General features: G+C 34.2%; 1 protein-coding gene across 4 annotated transcripts in view; it reads right to left on the bottom strand.

Annotated features, from left to right (window-relative positions):
* Positions 1 to 19,120, bottom strand: part of LOC106461056 (voltage-dependent L-type calcium channel subunit beta-1-like) — a 99,698-nt gene that overhangs the window by 25,688 nt on the left and 54,890 nt on the right. Inside the window, exons 1-6 of one of the 4 annotated variants that reach the window (XM_022387895.1) lie at positions 17,479 to 18,074; positions 7,421 to 7,529; positions 5,398 to 5,514; positions 4,940 to 5,062; positions 2,992 to 3,125; positions 244 to 341 (exon numbers count right to left, since the gene is read on the bottom strand). In XM_022387895.1, the coding sequence (XP_022243603.1) occupies positions 244 to 341; positions 2,992 to 3,125; positions 4,940 to 5,062; positions 5,398 to 5,514; positions 7,421 to 7,441 (493 nt within the window). In that variant the 5' untranslated portion in view covers positions 7,442 to 7,529; positions 17,479 to 18,074. Of the gene's footprint in view, positions 1 to 243; positions 342 to 2,991; positions 3,126 to 4,939; positions 5,063 to 5,397; positions 5,515 to 7,420; positions 7,530 to 17,478; positions 18,075 to 19,120 lie in introns of those variants that run through there. The other 3 variants (XM_013920843.2, XM_022387894.1, XM_013920841.2) reach the window with 3 other exon arrangements.

Raw genomic sequence — 19,120 nt, 5'->3', positions numbered from 1 at the left:
TCTTGACGTGTTACCAGGGTCACGTGACTTTCGCTGTCGTAACAATACCTTGAAAATTATCTAGTGTATAGAGTGTGGATTCTCTACATCCTGAACTTATGTGATTTGTAAATGTGGATCAGTTAAATTCTGAACTTGTTACAGTGTAAAGAATGTATTAGGAGATATTGAACTCACTGGATACATGAATGGTGAGAGATTGAAATCTTGTAAAATATTGGATTGTCAAAATCCTGAATTTACCTGGTGTGGGAGGAGTGGATCCTCTAGACCCAGATGGTTTACTGGACAATACATCATTTACTAATCCTCCAAGATTAGAAGCAGAACCCGTTTTGTTACTAGAAAAAACATAAAAAAAAGGTTTCAAAAGTTGGAATAGTCATTTAGAATATGATATGAACAATGTATTTACTTCTTCAGCAAAAAACTTTTTGATTCAGAAAGTCAATGTATGAAAGCATGTTATTCCGTATTCAATCAGCACCTTAAAAATAACACAAAGCTATTTTTAATGAAATAAAGCTCGCTTTGGCAGAACTTTGTTTCTAAGTTAGTACTCAGAGTAGGCCTACCATCACTAAACTTACTCAATAAAAAATATATTGTTTAGTATAATTCTATATGTTTCACCCTAATATTAACTGGGTTGTGTATATGTTTGACTGCTGATAAGTTGTATAGTACTATGTTTCGTGTTTTCCATATTACCAAATGTACGAAACGAAATGCCCATTTACTGTTTTTTTCTATTATTCTTTTTCTGTACGTCTCTTTTACTTTACATTGGCTAGTAATTCCTGTTTCACTCTTCTAACTTCAAGGGGTAATGATAACATTGTTTACATTAGAATTATGATTTTTATTAAATGACTACCAGTTATTACAACTAAGCGATGACATCGTGCACTGCTCAGAAACACAGAGTAGATTTAGGTTTAAACTGATATTAGTGATAAGGTAGTTGTAGAATTATCTCGATTGAAACAAGAAGAAGATGAACAATTTGGTGGGTTGGTCACTTTCTGGTTTGGTATCATAGCGATGGTTTCTTGCCTTGTTTTTTGGGCTTTGCAGTGTAAAGAAACAAATGAAAGTGAGTGGCAATCACCTTTTAAAGTAAAACTCTCTGTCATTGTTGATTTTTTAGCATGTACCTTGGCCATCCCTACATATAGAGTGTACTGATTATGATAAATTGTACAGAATATAGGCTGTTTTAAGTAATGAATATAGCTGTAGGCTGTACCAGTTATCTTTTGAACTTATTGTAAAGTACTACCTACAGTTCAAACATAAACGTGTACTGCACGTACTGTGACACGTTGACTAGAACCATTATAGAGTATTAATAGTACTTAACCAGAACGTGCTGCCTTACTCATTGTGATAACCATAATTACGCACTATTGCCTAACACTAAAGTTTTCATTTTAATGAGCTTCTGCAAAAAATGACGAGGTTCATCTTAGACAATACATTTTATAACTTTCCACTGGCTCTCCACTGCATGTTTAAGCAGATTAAAGAAAAAAAAATCATCGAAACTGTTTCTTGGGAACAAGAAAAAGAGGGGTGGGGGGTAACAGGAATATATTCGAATGTGATCAGTTTCTTCGATTATTTTTCTCACAAAAGCAACTGTTGATTTTAAAGTGATTCTGAAAGCTTATGAAGTTTTAGCTTGTGAGCATTCTTTAACAACAAAATCTTGTTTATTATCTTGTTAACGTTGCCAGGGGATATGTCCAGTTTCATGACAATTGCGTAACATTTACAGAATGAGGTCCTGCTCCAGATTAACTTGGTGTTGCTCTGAATGTTCTGGAATGAGTTGGGGTGTAATTTGGAAGGTCATTGCTATCTTTATCTATCTGGATTGACTTAGGGTGTGATTTCAAAGTTCTTGCTGTTTTAAACCTTCCGCATTAGCTTGGGGTGTGGTTTCGGAGTTCATTGCTGTCCAAAACGTTCCAGATTGACATGGGGTATATTTTCAGAGCTCTTTGTTTTCCTAAACGTTCCGAACTTACTTGGGGTGTGGTTTCAGAGCTCGTTGCTGTCCTAAACGTTGGACTAGCGGTGTGGTTTCAAAGTTCTTTTTTTGTCCTAAAAGTTTTGGGTTAAGTTGAGGTGCATTTTCGGAGCTTGTTGCTGTCCTATATGCTCCAGATTAACTTGTGGTGTGGTTTCAGAGCTCTAAACGTTCTGTAGTGATCCGGGGTGTGATTTTGATGCTCTCCTAAATGTATTACTCTGCGGGTTATTCCGCTTCCTTGGAATACATGAAAGGTTCGCTTCTTTGAAATATTATGTCCTTTGATTCTACATCGTTTAACAATTTCGTTATACAAATATTTTCTCTCGGGAATGGTTAAGACATAATTCTCCCATCGCAATTCTGTTCAATGTGGCGCTGTTCTGACAATAAGTCGAGAATGTGCTGTAAACTACATAAATATGTATTAGAAAAGTCGCTCGTAGCATCAAGGCTCGCCACCGCATTAGCACATGTAAACAGTTCTTACAAAAGTGGGATTACCTCTTTGTATTAACTTGGATTTTCAGAAGCATTACAATACAAGATGATGGTTTTCCGAAAATTTAGATTTTGTTAAAAATAACCATAATATATTTATGAATTAGCTTCTCACAAAATCAACAGGCAGGAGGAGCTACTCATGATCAAAGTTAGAAAATGCAGAAAATACTGTACACTTACTTTTGAGATTTTTACGAAATTCTACTTCCCAGAGCTTTCTGCATTTCCTTGTAAAAGTTAATAAGTCTATATTAAGTTATCAAATATAGTAAGTCTACAGAAATATAGGTAACGCCACATGTAACAAACTTTTAATGAAATTGTAGGTTATCTCAAAGTTTAATTATATATATTGCACAATATATAATTTTGACCTGAGAACAATACAATATCACCTAATTTACGAAATATACGTATATGAAGTTTTATTTTCCTTCATGTGCTGATACCTGAGCTGGAGTTTACCGGCACGAGACTGAGATTGCTGAAGCTTAACATTTTCTAGCTTGACAGGGCTTGGGATGAAGCCAATGTCGCAACCTTCTTTCACCAGACGGCCTATCCACCAATCATTGTTGTACTTCTGAAGAGAGATCAGGCTTCATATTTTAGTGGAATGGGCCGAAACAACACTCTTATAAATCAGTACAATAAGTTAGGTTAAGAAACGTTAGGTAATATTCATGGTTATACATCATGTACACTCACACACACACACATTCTAGTAGTATTCAAGACGATACGTCATGTCCACACACACATTCTAGTAGTATTCAAGACGATACGTCATGTCCACACACACATTCTAGTAGTATTCAAGACGATACGTCATGTCCACACACATATTCTAGTAGTATTCAAGACGATACGTCATGTCCACACACGAACATTCCATAGTATTTAAGTTGATACACTATGTCTATTCACATATTTGGCATTATTCATGGTAATACACCGTGTACACATATACTGGGTAACATTCAGAATAAAACACTACGTCCATACACAATACGCAGTATTCAGAATATTATACCATATCCAAACACATTAGGTAATATTCAGAATAATACATCACGTCCATACATATGTCCATACACATTACGTAGTATTCAGAATAATACATCACGTCCATACATATGACGAAGTATTCAGAACAATACATATGTCCATACACATTACGTAGTATTCAGAATAATACACTATGTCCATACATATTACGTAGTATTCAGAATAATACATCATAACATACGCACATTAAGCGACATTATATCCAAACTGCTTTAAAAATAACATATCATGCCCTCAAACACTATGTTGTTATAAATCTAACATACGATGAACGAAAACATTAAGCTTAACAAACCATACCCACACAATGTTCACAGCTGTATTACATACTGAGTTTCAAATAAAGTTTGGGCTTATTATCTGATGTTTTTAGGGAATAATAAGGTTTGCATTATCTTTATGTTATTTACCATTTTTTAACAAAGTCAGTGAAGCAGAAAACAGATCCAAAGCTATTAAAAAGGTCCAAATGGAAGTTTTAATTTTGAACACGAATTCGGTTTTTACATTGAACGTGTGCTCTCTCGATATTTAACCATCAGATATACATCTTCCAGCATTTGGTTTTTGGTTGACGTTATGTGAGTTATGGAAATGTATATATATTGAACTATTCTTCTTCTTCTTAGTTCCCGTCGTTCCTAGTGGAACATAGGGCTACAACAACACTTCGCCGACGGAAGTGTTGTTGCAGTTATTGAACTATTCACTGATACGATTAAACTAAAAAATTGAAAATAGACTTTTAAAACTCTACACTGAGATAAACGGATATTTTACAATGTTTACTAATATATTACATTATATATTGGAGTAACTTTTTAAACGTTGCAATATGTTTTTTGTTATACGCGTCTAGTGAAATTACATTTCATATTTCCACTTCTAAAGTTCTTGTTCTATAGTTCACTTTTATTTTACTGTTAGTGTTTAATCTGAAAAATAAATAGAACCATTGTATTTTAAATGCATAAAGACACGTGATTAAAAGTGACCAACTGAAAGCTTTTGTCGATGCAGAAAAAATATTCTACCTTAGTCTCAATAGTTTGTTAGTAACTCAAGCAAAAACTAAAATATGAAGATAACAATATAAATTACTGATACGAATGTCGATATTCGGAAAGTCACTTATGAAGCTATAGTATCTGCCATATTTATCAATGTATAACGAACGCAGAACAACATGTACAAATTTTACTTTACACTCACTAGCGTTTCACGTGTACACTATACAACCATTGAATCAACTTATGTGAGGTGGTAATCAAAACCAGCTATATTCGGAACACAACAAGATATCTTGATAGCAAACGTTCGATATTTCACCTCTTTAATGTGTAAAAATTCCTTGACACCAAACGACACTGCGCAGCCGTGAACGGGAGAGTCATCGTCTAGGGTGCCATCGTAAGTGAGGTTTGTACGAACTGCAAACGCTACGGGTTTAGACTGTAAAAACAAAGTTTTATCTATATAAGTAGAAATATAAAAGTTTAGTTGTTATAATGTATAATAAGTTGTTGCTATAATTTCTATAGAGAACAATGTATTTCAGATCGCATTTTTGGAATGTTTGTCTGAATTGACACAAACAAACTGTCTGTATATAACTTTGCCGCATGGCCTATCAAATCAGTGAAGGAAAGAGGACATTATGACCTACCTCATTATTTTAAAAAGGGTGGTTGGTTATGAATGTGAAACTGAACAACCATACCAGTCAAGCAAGAAGATGATTATGAATCTAAGAAAATAAATTTATTTATTATTATTTAGTTACAAACCTTGGCTTTCTCGAGTTGTGCTAGGGCCTGTCTCTCAGTCTCTCTTCGAAGAACTTCACGTTCTTCATCAAGGGACAAATCAGAAGAGGGTTGACTGTAAGTGGAATCCCCAGAACCCTTTGTCATAGAAAAATCCCAAGATTAGATTAAAACAAACAATCTTTATTAATAAAAATAATGCAAAACAAATATTATAATTTCCAAGCCAACCATAAATTATTGGTTCACAAAATGACGAGATTTAAATAAACCCATAAACCTTGATCCATTTTGAGAGGAACATTTGACCATTAATGTATTTTTAATTTGAAAAAAACAGTTGCTTATACAAAAAGGACATATTCAATATGGCATTACAATTCGAAATTAGTTTATTTATTATAGTTATTTATTACTGTTATTGCTTACTGGTATTCAGTTAGAAAAGTTAAGTTGAAAAATTCCATGCGAGAGAGGTATGTGTGTATTCATTACTGAGTAACAGCACATACAGAATTATCATTGTATACTTTGTAAAAGTCACATTACCCATGTTCATGTAAATTACATTTTACACAGTTTCCACTTTCATCAAAAATCACAGCATCGTTATCGATATACACCTGTATTTAAACTATTGATATCAACTTTAGTATTATCTATATACGTTTACATCTAAGGTATAAATGTTCACACCATCATTATTGAAGCACATTTTTAACTAAAATATTGTTATCAAACTTGACACTATCATTATTGATGCAGTCTTGTGATTAATTTATTGCTGTAAAATATTACACTAATATTAACATTGTATACTTAACAGGGTATCCACTGTTACAATCATTCTACATTGTTTAATACAGTCATTGTTCTCAAAATTCACATTCATTACTGATGTACACTGTATACATTGTTTACTTCCATAAAATCATTACTTTGCGTAGTATACATGAATTATAGTATCATCATAATATGGTTTGTTAATAAAGCTGTAAATAACCCAAACTAACACTTATTGTTCTGCATTGATGCCAAATTCCCACCGTTTTTTGTCTTCGTGGAACTGATTATCATAATTCATACCAGTGTTATCATATCAATGAGCATTTCTAACTAAAACATTTTATCCAATTTACAACATCATTATCGTTACACACTTGTCACTTTATCAAACTTGACACTATGCTCAAATTTGAAAGTCTTACAATTTTATCAATAAAGAGCAGTTTACTTTTTATAACTTTTAAACGTCATTCACCATACATAACATATATTTTAGCCCAGAACAATGCCTTCAATAACAATGACTTTTGCCTTGTGATACAAGCTCACTTATGAGTATGGTGTCACAAAATCATCTATTCATGTCAAAATTAAAATTGTAAATATGAATAGGAAACCATAACTTGCACTGTATTAAGTGGATAAAAGATAAAATACCATAAAAACACATCTAAATGTACTGTTCACTTTAATGTAATTAGCTCTGGGTATAATAAAACACAATAAAGTGAAGTATCAAATGGAAACTTTTGGAAACTGCTTAATAACAGGTTCGTAAAAAGCTGAAAGCAGTGAAACTGAAAGTCAAATGATGAAGAAAATTACAGTTTGAATATTGTTTGAAGATGGCCCGCTTTTATGGGCTGAAATGTTAGTTTTTAATTGTTAAAACATTTCCATGGTAAAGCTATTCACAATATCAAATATAATGGTTTGATTTTTCACTCAATTGCACTTTATTATACGAGATTAACCATCACATTGAGTAGAATTAAAGTAAAATAATAGTTTTTCGCAATGCTTGTATTTAAAAAAGTATAGGTTTGGGGATCACTAAAATTACCACGCTAATCATTTACTTCACTAGATAAATGATTATTTATACATTACATTTTAAACACAACATAAAAACAACAACAACAAGAAAAACAAATTAATTAAAATTAAAGCTGAGATAATCATTCCCACAAACCTTAAAAGTGCTATTAAAATACGATCAAATAAAATGTAAATAAGCAAGAGGAAGACAACGGCTTACCAGAGGTGTATACCGGGGCATTATAGAACACAAGGTACAGGCGAGAACACCAAAAGCTGACACATGCAAGACAGAGGAAGGAAATCAGAGAATCGAAAGTGGCTTTGCACTGTGGAAAAGCAGACCATTCAGTATATTTATTCAATAACAGTGAGCTGTTCTCACGAAATATCAGAACATAGGTGATATACTTATTACCCTATAATCACAGAAACATGGAAACTTAATATTCCATGCTCATACATGTCAGGATATCCTGAGGAATAATTTAATGTCGACCATCTATCCCATGATTCAAACTAGGTAGAAAAACTTGTGTTAAATCTACACATTTTGATATAAATAAATGATTATTAATAAATAAATTAAATTTTATAATCAACAATTTAATCCACATTATGATTTCATAATAAATATAGTTAAACCTTCAGAGCCAAATTTGTATTAGGTTGTTCTGGTAGGTAACTTAATTTTGACACTGTACAACCTAATTCATATAAAATTTTCTGATGAATAAGATAATGTGGGATTCACACAATATAATTTGTTTATTTTGTAATTTGTTTAAACACAACACAATCAGAGTCAAGCTCTCTACTCTAGTCGGTGCTTTTTGTACGTCTAAGTTTGTAATTGTATAGTATCTTTAATATCGTTGAATATTTCCTGCTGGAAAGTAATATAAAATAATTAATTACAAATAAATTTAGTTCACATTATAATTTCAGACTTCTATGTAAGTTGAGTAAAATAAAGAAACTTAACAATCGCTATGACTTGTCCCATTGCTGCTCAATTTTCTAATTATTCCAAAACATGTGCTTTCTACTAAGAATATAAATAACTAAAATTAGAAATAGAATTATTAATACAATATTTCAGTTTCAAAACCCATTGTAAGTACAATTTTTTATCTATTTAACACGACTGGTTTAAAATTTTCTTTGTCTATACTTGATTTTCTTTTCAATAAAAATATATAACTACATTCTTTGCTGGAATAATTGATTATGAGCTTTAGAATCCTCAATTAAATATTTGTAATTCTTAATGAACATGCAAAAAACTATCCAAGGAATTTATCTTAGCCTAACTTAAATGTGAAACATAAAAATTAGTTCTAGCTTATATTAAATCCTTACTTGTGAGTATTTCCAATAAAGAACATAATCAATCAAAAAACCTTCATTATGCATGCATAGAAAAGTACAAATCTTTAAAGCAAAACATTAACTTTGCAAATAAAGTAAAGAAAAGTGTTCATGCCACAACAGGTACAGCATGCTTCATAACAATGTAGATATATTAAAAGTAACCTAATCAGAAATAATTAGTCAAATTATTTCACTGAAACTTCTGAACCTATTCTATCCCATAACAAAATACCTACCTTTCTAAAAAATAGTAGGTAGCCATAACAGATTACATTATTGCAATGAAAATTATACATTTAACATACTATGTTATTAAATTGTGTTGAAAATGATTAACCAATTCACAATAACTAATTAATGTTATTTTTTTACTAAATCACAGTTAATAATATATGTTTTATAAACGAACATTTTCTAATGTGTCAGAACTAAAAAATGTAAATTTTACATACTTGATCTGGATCTTAATAATTTAACTAGGACTGTGTTTTCAACTTAATCCCATATGACTAACTAAAATATCTTAAAACTCATAAATGTAGTTGCAGATCTACAATTTTTATAGGTCTGGTCAGTCAAGGTTGATATCTGTATTTTTTTCATAGATGGTACTTGCATTATTTTTCATAACTTTCACCAATCTACTAGAGCTCTAACTTTTACAGATCTCAGATATATAGTTCGAGATTTACACTTTTTTAAAGATTTCACCTGTCTAGCTAGAGATCTTTTATACATCTTGTACATAGCATTCTACAGTTTTTAATAAACCTCACTTGTCTACATAGAAATTTATGTTTTTTTAATAGACTTTACCCATTCAGCTAAAGATTAACAGTGTTTTATCAATCTTGGCAGTGGACCTAGCAATCTACAGTTTTTCTATAAATCTCACCAGCCTACCTAGAGATTTATACTTTTTTTTTTTATAGATCTTGCCAGTGCACCTAGAGATATACAGTTTCTTACACATCTCACCAGTGTAGCTAGAAATCTACAGTTTGTTTTAAAGATCTCAACAGTGTAGCTAGAGAACTATACATTTTATTGACCTCATCAGCCTAGCTAGAAACCTACATTATTTTCAAGATCTTACCAGTGAACCTACAGATCTACAGTTTTTAAACATGTCATCAGTCTACCAAAAGATTAATGGTTTTTTATGAATCTTAACAGTCCAGATAGAGATCTACACTTTTTTTTACATATCTCATCAATATACCTAGAGATCTATAATTTTTATATATCTCACCAGTGTACCTATAGATCTATAATTTTTTATATATCTCACCAGTGTACCTATAGATCTATAATTTTTATATATCTCACCAGTGTACCTATAGATCTATAATTTTTATATATCTCACCAGTGTACCTAGAGCTCTATAATTTTTATATATCTCACCAGTGTACCTATAGATCTATAATTTTTTAAAGATCTCACCAGTGTACCTATAGATCTATAATTTTTTAAAGATCTCACCAGTGTATCTTAGAGATCCACAGTTTGTCTAAATATTTCACCAGTCTAGCTACAGATTTGTAGTTGTTGTGCTTTTTTTTATAAATCCCATTAGTCTAGCTGGAGATCTACAATATTTATAGATCATGCCAGTTTACCTGACAATTTAAAGTTATTTATAGGCCTTATCAATCTAGTTATGGAGCTACACTTTTTTTTTATAAATCTTACCAGTGTACCTACAGACCTACATGATCTGCATCTATGTATTTAGATATATACGTTTTTGTATAGACCTTACCAGTGTACCAAGAGATCTACAGTTTTTGTATAGATCTTTATAATGTACCATGAGATCTACAGTTTTTTAAAATAACTCACCCATCTACCTAAAGATTTAGTTTTTTTTTATAAATCTCAACAACCTAGTTAGAGGTTTAGAGTCTTCTATATATTCTGCCAGTGTTCCTAGAGATTGACAGTTTTTATTACATATCTCACCAGTCTAGCTAAAGATCAACAATTCTTCACAGATCTCAAGAGTACATTTAGAAATCTACAGTTTTATAGATCTTACCAGTGCACCTAGAGATCTACATTTTTTGAAAATCTCACCACTGTATCTAAAGATCAATGTTTTTTGTTTTTTATAGATCTCAACAGTCTAGTAGATAACTATATTATTTCATAGATCTTACCAGCGTACCTAGAAATCTACAGTATTTCGTAGATGTCAGAAATCTTAATAAGGATCTACTCTTTTTTATAGACCTCACTAGTGTATCTAGAAATCTACAGTTTTTAACGATTTCACCAGTCTAACTAGATACCTACAGCTTTTTTATATATCTCGCAAGTTGACCCAGTTTACGTTTGTTAGAGGTCTCACCAGTATAGTTATATAACTATATTATTTAATAAATCTTACTAGTGTACCTAGAAATCTACATTTTTTTTATAGGGGTCACCAATCTAGATAGAGATCTATTAATGTTTATAGATCTCACAAAGGTATATAGTGATCTACAGTTTTTTAAAGATTTCACCAGTGTAGCTAGAGACCTACAGTTTGTTCTAAGTTGGACTGTAATGTTTGACCCAAGTTTAAGTAAGTTTAAAGGCTATCATAAACCTCTGAATGGTTTTAAGACACAGAACTATTGCGTTTTGGTTAAATGTTTCTTTTACTATATGGCGTTTATGTTGGAAAATTCGTGTAATGTATTTCAGTTGTATTTTTTGATGGCCTTAAACTGAACTGAGTATAACCAAGTGTTACTGAAGGTAATGTCAAATTAAGTGTTAACCCAAGAATTACCAATGCTTCTCTAATTGATTTATGCACTGAATTGTTCGTGAATCCATGCAATAACATATGATTCACAAACCATGTAAACAAATATAGCATTAATATTGCAGTTTATCCCATCAATTTCACTTCTGCGGTTCCTAAAGAACTTTACATGAGCGAGTTCAAATTATTTTGGTCAATCTTTTATGCTGAGTGTTGTAACAGGTAGACACATAAAGTTAACAAAGTGACGCAACATATGGACACAAACGAGAGTCAAACATATATAAAAATGCTCGTTACACTGTTGGTTATCACAGTTGTATCCATAGCTTTAAATAATTGTCTCTTTTTCATCAAAGTCCACACAGGCTGGTTCAATTGCTTTAGAACAGAATTGACGAGACAAGTTACTCATCTCTACTCTGTTATTACAATACAATCTGTGACAAGTTCACTTTAAAAAATCGCCACTATACGCTCTTTATGGCTAAACTCACAATCATGCAGTCTAGATCTATATAACTAACTCGAACTACATTTTGAACACATATCTATAGCCTGACCAAGGCCCAGAATGTTCCATACACTACGAGATATTGTAATGCAATAATATTCAATTAAAACAACAAGAAAACTTAAAAGGTTCTAGTAACATGGTGTAATAATACAACAAGCACCAATTCACAACAATTAAACTACACAACATATGATTCGTACAGAGTTACATAAACAAACCTGTGATAAGCAACACACACCTCTTGCTCCTCGCAATGTCGATTTTACACCTCTAGAATTTTTAGAATTTCCAGATGGCAAATATAATGGACAAACACTGTCATTCAATCCCAGAGTAGTTTTCTCACTACTGAACAGCTTTTTACTGACATACATTACAGGAAACAATCTGTCTACATGCTCTTGCATAAGTACTGCTCCAATTCTGATGTCTGATGCATCAGTCTGAACATTGAACGGTTTGTTGAAATCTGGCATTCTAAGGATTGGCGAATTTCCTAACATGTCCTTCAACTTCTGGAATGCCATCAGCTTTAGTTTTTCCAACTTCACCTTGTTGGGTTGGCCATTCTTGGTCAGGTCAGTCAGTGATGCAGAGACTTCAGCATACTTTGTGATGAACTACTTATAGTATCCCACTGACATCAGGAAATATCTGACTTGATGCTTGGTCATCAGAGCTGGTGCATCTTGTATGTGGGTTAGCTTCTCTTCCATGGCTGTATGTTATTTGCCCATCTCGTGTCCAACAAAGTCCAGCACAGAATAGCCAATATAACACTTAGATGGTCAGACCTGCTGCCCTCACTCACACAAACAGCTCTCTGAGTTTTTTCAGGTGGTCTTCACATATAGCTGTGTGGGTTAGAATGTTGTTCACATGATGCTCAATGTTGATGGTTCTGTGCAACATCTTACTCATCATGTGGTTGAATGTTATTGCTGAGTTGACTAACCCAAAGGGCATCCTCTTGAACTGGTCGTATCCACCTGGTGTCACAAAGGCTGTCCTCTCTTCAGATCCTGTCTCCATAGGGATCTGCCAATAACCTCTACTGGGGTCGATCTTAGAAAATAACTTGTCCCTGTCTAGGTTTGTTGACAGTGAGCAGTAGGCTGATTCGAAGGTTCAGTGATTACAGCTTCCACCATTACCTAGTCATCTTGCTTCATCATGTCTCTCATTGCATAGGGCATCTGGTAGGGCTTTACCTTGACATGGTTCGATCTTGTGTTGCACAAGGTCTGTCTTGCCTGTTCTATTTGTGAAGACATTTGTGTACTGGCACAGTAGATCTTCTAGCTCTTTCTTCTGCTTACCAGTCAGTTCTTCACTGATGTTGAGATATTTGTACATACAATAACTCAAAGGGTGAAAATCCTGTACTCACTTGTGGGACTTCTCAGAAAGGAAATAGTACTGACTAGAGGTACCCGTCCCAGTCATGTGGTCTCTCCTGGCACATCTTCTTCAGCATGCTCTTTAACACTCCATTTACCCACACACAAAGTCCATTACACCTGAGGTTGTGTGGGGTGGTAAAAAGCTACTTAGTGCTGATGAGTCTGAATACCTATTGAATCAATTCTGAGCTAAACTGGCAGTATACTTCCAGGAGGGCTTCTACTACTCTCACTGTCTCTATCTTTGGTAGTGATATGACTTCTGGATAAAGGCTCACATAGTTGACTACTGTCAGTACACACCAGTTGCTCTTGTCAGGTACAGATGCTAGTGGTCTGATCAAGTCCACAACCACTCTGCTAAATGGCTCTTCTCGGAGATATGACTAGGTTCTTTGTGATATCTGACAAAGAACAGTACCTTGAGGAAAGGTAGCCAAAGTGCCACTAGGTGAGATGCCTCTCATAGAAGAGCCATTTAGCAGAGTGGCTGTGGACTTGATCAGACCACTAGGAGATATGACTAGGTTCTTTGTGATATCTGACAAAGAACAGTACCTTGAGGAAAGGTAGCCAAGGTGTCACTAGGTGAGATGCCTCCCATATGACCCCCGTTCAATGGAAGTTGCTGGTGGGTGATTTCTGTCTGCCATCTTCTTCACTCCTAGGTGTCCTCCCTCAATCGACTTGTTAGCAACTTCATCACTTAAGTCCAGTATTCTGTTGGTGCTATGCTCTGTTTAACTTCCCCAGCACAACTGCCTTGATAGATCTGGCATAGCATGTCCCCCAATCCTCTATTCTGTAACTCCCTTCCTCCTTTGACTTGTGCTCGATTTTAGCTTGGGCACTGTCTCAAAGTTTCTGCAATAAAGAGTATATCTTTTGTGCCTTCAGTTCCTATGGACCTACATTCAGGATGTCCACTTATATTTTTGATATGGGAAATTTTCTCATTGTCCAATCAATCAGCACACACAGATGTACCTTTTCTGTCATAAAGTTTCTGCAATAAAGAGTCTATCTTTTGTGCCTTCAGTTCCTATGGACCTACATTCAGGATGTCCACTTATATTTTTGATATGGGAAATTTTCTCATTGTCCAATCAATCAGCACACACAGATGTACCTTTTCTGTCATCTGTCATCATATACTGTACTGATTCTCGCTGTTGCACTGCTACACCCAGTGTTTTGTAGGATTTCACTTTCTTGTCCCTGACATAGCCTTCACCTACTGGCAAGTTGTGGTTTCTTGGCACCTCTCGATGTTTTTCACATGCTCCAATCACCACTAGCACTGTTGACCCATTCACTAACTACAGCTGACCATCAGTTGTGCACTGTTTAATCTTCCTTTTTGTGGTGAATCTGACAAATTGTCTCTATTCTGTTTTTCAGGCAACAGCATTCATAGTCACAGTCGTTCTTTTCTTGTTTCTTGCCAGCACCATCTTTATAGATAGCTTCAGCTGCTTTATGTTGAGATTTCTGTCATTTTTTGTTGGTGAGAGACTTGCATTCACCTGCAAGGTGCCCCATTTTCTAAATAGCATAGCATCTCTTCTTCCTTTTGTCTGTTGACTTCCTGTCACTTTTGGTGGTATCCTCCTTCTGGTCAACCACCCCTGCTTTCGACTTTGATTGCTTATTCTTGGACTCGCCAGTTATACTCTCTCCATGGGCTTCCATGTATTGTTTTGACAGTTTGATCATCTTGTACACGTCTTTTGGTGCTCTCTCTTTTAGGAACAGTGACATGTTCGTGAAGCACATCATCATGAATTGTTCACATATTAGTAGATCTGCCAGTCCTTCAAAACTATTTTCACACTTGGCCATGTCAGTCCACCTTATGAACTATCATTGCAGATGTGCCACAAACTGAAATACAGTTTCTCCAGTGTCAGGTTTGACTTCTCTGAACTTCCGACAAAAACCTTCTTCGTTTGATATATTATGTACTCCAAGTGAAGCCACTCTACCTGTCAGTACTTTGTTATAGTGGAGATAAGCTCAAGGTAAGTGGAGAATCACAGCTTCATCTTGCTATTGCACATTCTCTCTCTCTTTCTTTGACCTAGAATCTAACATTAGTATTTTAGGGATAAACCTGCTGTAGAAGTTGTCAGCCAGCATGGCCTATGAAGCACGAGGCTGCAATTTTGCAGTGAAACCATCTAGTGCCAGCATCTGTGAAAGTCAGAGTAGCTCTGTTTAGTATGTTGCCACCCTCTGCTGTATTGATGTAACAATACATGTAACATGCTTTCTGTCTAGAAACCAAGCTACACTTGCTTGGATAATTATTGTTCAAAGTTTCAGACTTGTGCTTTTACTAGATTGCTCATTTAATTGGGATAAAAGTGATCCCAATTTTTGTATAAAACTTTGCTTTTTCTTCTGTGAGTTAATTATCATTGAATAGAATGCATTATGCAATGCAGAAACAAGCTAAAGTTATCTTCAGTGCAAGGATTTTTGAGTTGGATTTTATCCAACTTTTTCCCATTTTCAATCCCTCCATTAACAGACTCAATGTATGGTCGTGAGAAATACGAATACCTCTCAGAAATGAGGAGCTACTATTTTGTAAATTCGATGGATATGCATCTCCTAGGCTAACCCTGAAGAAGGTTTCTCCCTTGCACCATGTACACTATTCCAGGCCTGAAGTTCACCTGGGCTGATTCACCACCAAAAACGGTTCCAACAATCTACAAATTGCCTCTGCCTCAAAAGTCAAGTAATAAACTGCACTGAACATGTATTACAACCACAAAAGAAAGATATCACATGTAAGGTTAGAAAAACTAAATGTTATTGAAACTAGCACCAATCCAGGAAACTTTATTGAGCACTTTCATGTGACACAGAGCAATATGGATGCACTAAACGCTAGTTCTTCCACCATGCCTTGCCTTTTCCTTACGTACTACCTTGCATCTTCAAATTTTGAGAAGGCCGAGTTTTCCATGGGATATGGAGTTTTAAATTGTTAAAAGTTAAGTCTCTACATATTCAAAAGTTTTTACAAGTGTCCATTTCGTGAGGGTAATTTCAAATTAGGCCACAATGTATTTTCTATACAAGCTGTGTTAAAACATAATTTAGAGCAATATCACATTTCGTGTTTTGTATGTTATTGTCATATCAGATCACTGGGAACTTCAGTACTATGATATGTGCTCTGTATGTTACTATAATATCTTATCATAGTGAACTTCAGCACCAGGCTTAATGACTTGTCTTTATAAAGAAGGAAAACGTATTGTTACGACAGCGGAGGTCACGTGACGCTAGTAACACGTCATGCGCTTCTAGAACGTTCATGAAATCTCGAGAGGTTACTAGATATGCGGTATTCTTGTATATAAGCCTCCAAGAAGTGACGGCAACAATGTGTAATTGAACTGCGGACAGAGAAAGACTAATTGTTGAGCGAGCACATGAGACGTTCGTTGTGGATTATAGCATTTGTTATAGCGCGACTGTGGAAATTAAGTGTATTGCAAAGTTATATTTAGAAAGAATAAACCAGTTTTATTTAAGAAAGGACTTGTATCGCTAAAGTTTCTTCGGAAAGAAATTATACAGTTGTACAGAAGCTCTGTGGTGTGACAGGACATTATGCAAGGCGTAACAGTATCAACACTATACAAACCAAGCGAAATATATATATATTTAGAAATATCACGTTGTACTTCACATAAAACGTTCTCTACGGACTTGTCAACGTTTCTTTTCAATTAAAAAGTTAAAAGAATATTTAAAATATTTCTTGGAGAAAAATTGAAAATATAAATCAAGCAAGGAATGGGACTAATTTCACAAAGTTTGGAAGTCATGGTTACTTGTGTATTTTTCCTTCTTTAACAATTGAGTTTATGTCAGCTTTCATGCAAGTGTAATTAATAGGCAGCTCAGTGGCTGTTCTATAAGCAGAATTCCACTAGACTAGAGAAAAAAGTCACTAATACTCCCAGGCATTCGTTAAAACTACCAGAATATTCCAGACAATAATCTCAAAGCTGCGTGGAGTACTGTTTCAGTCGAAGTGTCCGAATGCCGATGTGTGTCACGCTATAACTCGAAAATGAGAAATTTAAGAATTGGGTTCGTTTTGAAAAAAAGCTAGTGGTAATTTTAATTTCACTACCGGCTGTTTTTTTTCTTCTACTTTATTGGCTAATTGCTAAACGATTTGACTTATTCTACGGAAACTTACCTGTCTAAGCTGAGTCTTATTCAGTCTACGTTTCTTCTTCTTCATGTTTTGAAGACTAACTTCTTTCTTCTAGAGTAATTTGCAGTCAGCACGTTTCATCCTAATCTCAGCAACCTGTATTGGTGGAGTCTAAGAAGGCTGGCAGACATGCGTGGCTATTGATCGGTAGTCGTGTCTAATATTTTCTTTTCGTAAAAAATAAATAAAACTTGCACTTTTTTGTTCCTTTCGCGATTTACACGAAAGCTATTTCAAACACGTTGCACATTTTGTGGAAACTTATGCAGCTTCATAACAAATTTGGTCTCCCATAAAAAAATATTTGATAAGCATATACGTAGTCAGAAACCTAATAAACCGTTTGTACAGCAAGTAGTCGACAACTTTGCGTACATTATTATTTTAGAAGCTAGACACGAATTTCGAAGCGACTTTCCAAAATTATCCACAGAAAACCTGCTAAAAACAGCACGGCCAATACTTCTAATAGCCACCATACACTAATTGTTTCAAAGTTGTCTTCATCAGTCGTTCTCGTATTTACTACATTATCTGGTATTTCACTTATACGAACCATCGCTTCCTTTACACCGTTTGAAAACACAGCTGTATGATACAGAGTAAGCAAACACTGGTATCTAATGGCTCAATACACAATCCTATTTCTAGTATACAGCAACGTTGTGTACATCAACAAATGCGCCACCTAGTGATGTCAAATGCATTATGTAATCTCAACATGATTTACACTGCTCTGCAATTTGAGACACAATAGGGCTGGCTTACATACAACAGCTATTATAAAATCTGCTCTTAATTTCACTGTTTTGAGAAATTTCTACGCTCTGTTGCGAAGGGCATTTACTTTTCCATTTTGTTCAGAACGTCTAATTACAAAAAAAAGCATTATATTTTACAATTTTTTTAATCATCTGCATGCTCATTTTCGTACGTTTTTTTATTCGCATCTTTATTCTGACCGTTACTAAATTTTTTTTACTTGCATCTATTAAGCTCGTATTCCTAATTTTCATGTCTAATGTAATACTATATTTAAAATTTTATGCATTTCATGCTGTGGCAATAAGCCAGGACATTATATGGTATGTTACTAGAACACTGTAGAAGCTACCTACCGGCTTATTGCATAACAAATAGTCAAGAGATAAACATAAATCTAATTTGCAAAAATGATACAAAAATTCTGAACCCAGATGATGATTATTGATACTAACACACACATACAAATATACGACAGACGTATATACATTACCGTTTAGAAGTTTCGCAGCAGACCACTTACTGAAAACAAACACATTTATAATCAAATTTGCTAGTTAGTTATAATCGGACGAACGTAACTGCAATCTTATAATCAAGTTACTTTTGGGGAAATTTATCGAATCGGCGATATAATATGTAAAGAAAGGAACTACAGTGGAGACAAGGAATAACAAGTGTTTGACCACTACAGTCACTAGACTTACCAAATAAATAATAAAGTTGTGGGGGGAGGGGGAGGTGAGACTGACAGACATATGAAACTATAAAAAACACAAAATATAACTCATTGGTGTCAATATATTCATACAGATTAGAATGTCCTACACTCGAATACTGTGTTACGTCTCCGTTCGTTAGT

This window comes from Limulus polyphemus, unplaced genomic scaffold (assembly GCF_000517525.1).
Source record: "Limulus polyphemus unplaced genomic scaffold, Limulus_polyphemus-2.1.2 Scaffold889, whole genome shotgun sequence".
NCBI lineage: Eukaryota > Metazoa > Arthropoda > Merostomata > Xiphosura > Limulidae > Limulus > Limulus polyphemus.
Note: the sequence above shows the minus strand (reverse complement) of the source record. Positions and strands in the feature narration are given on the sequence as shown.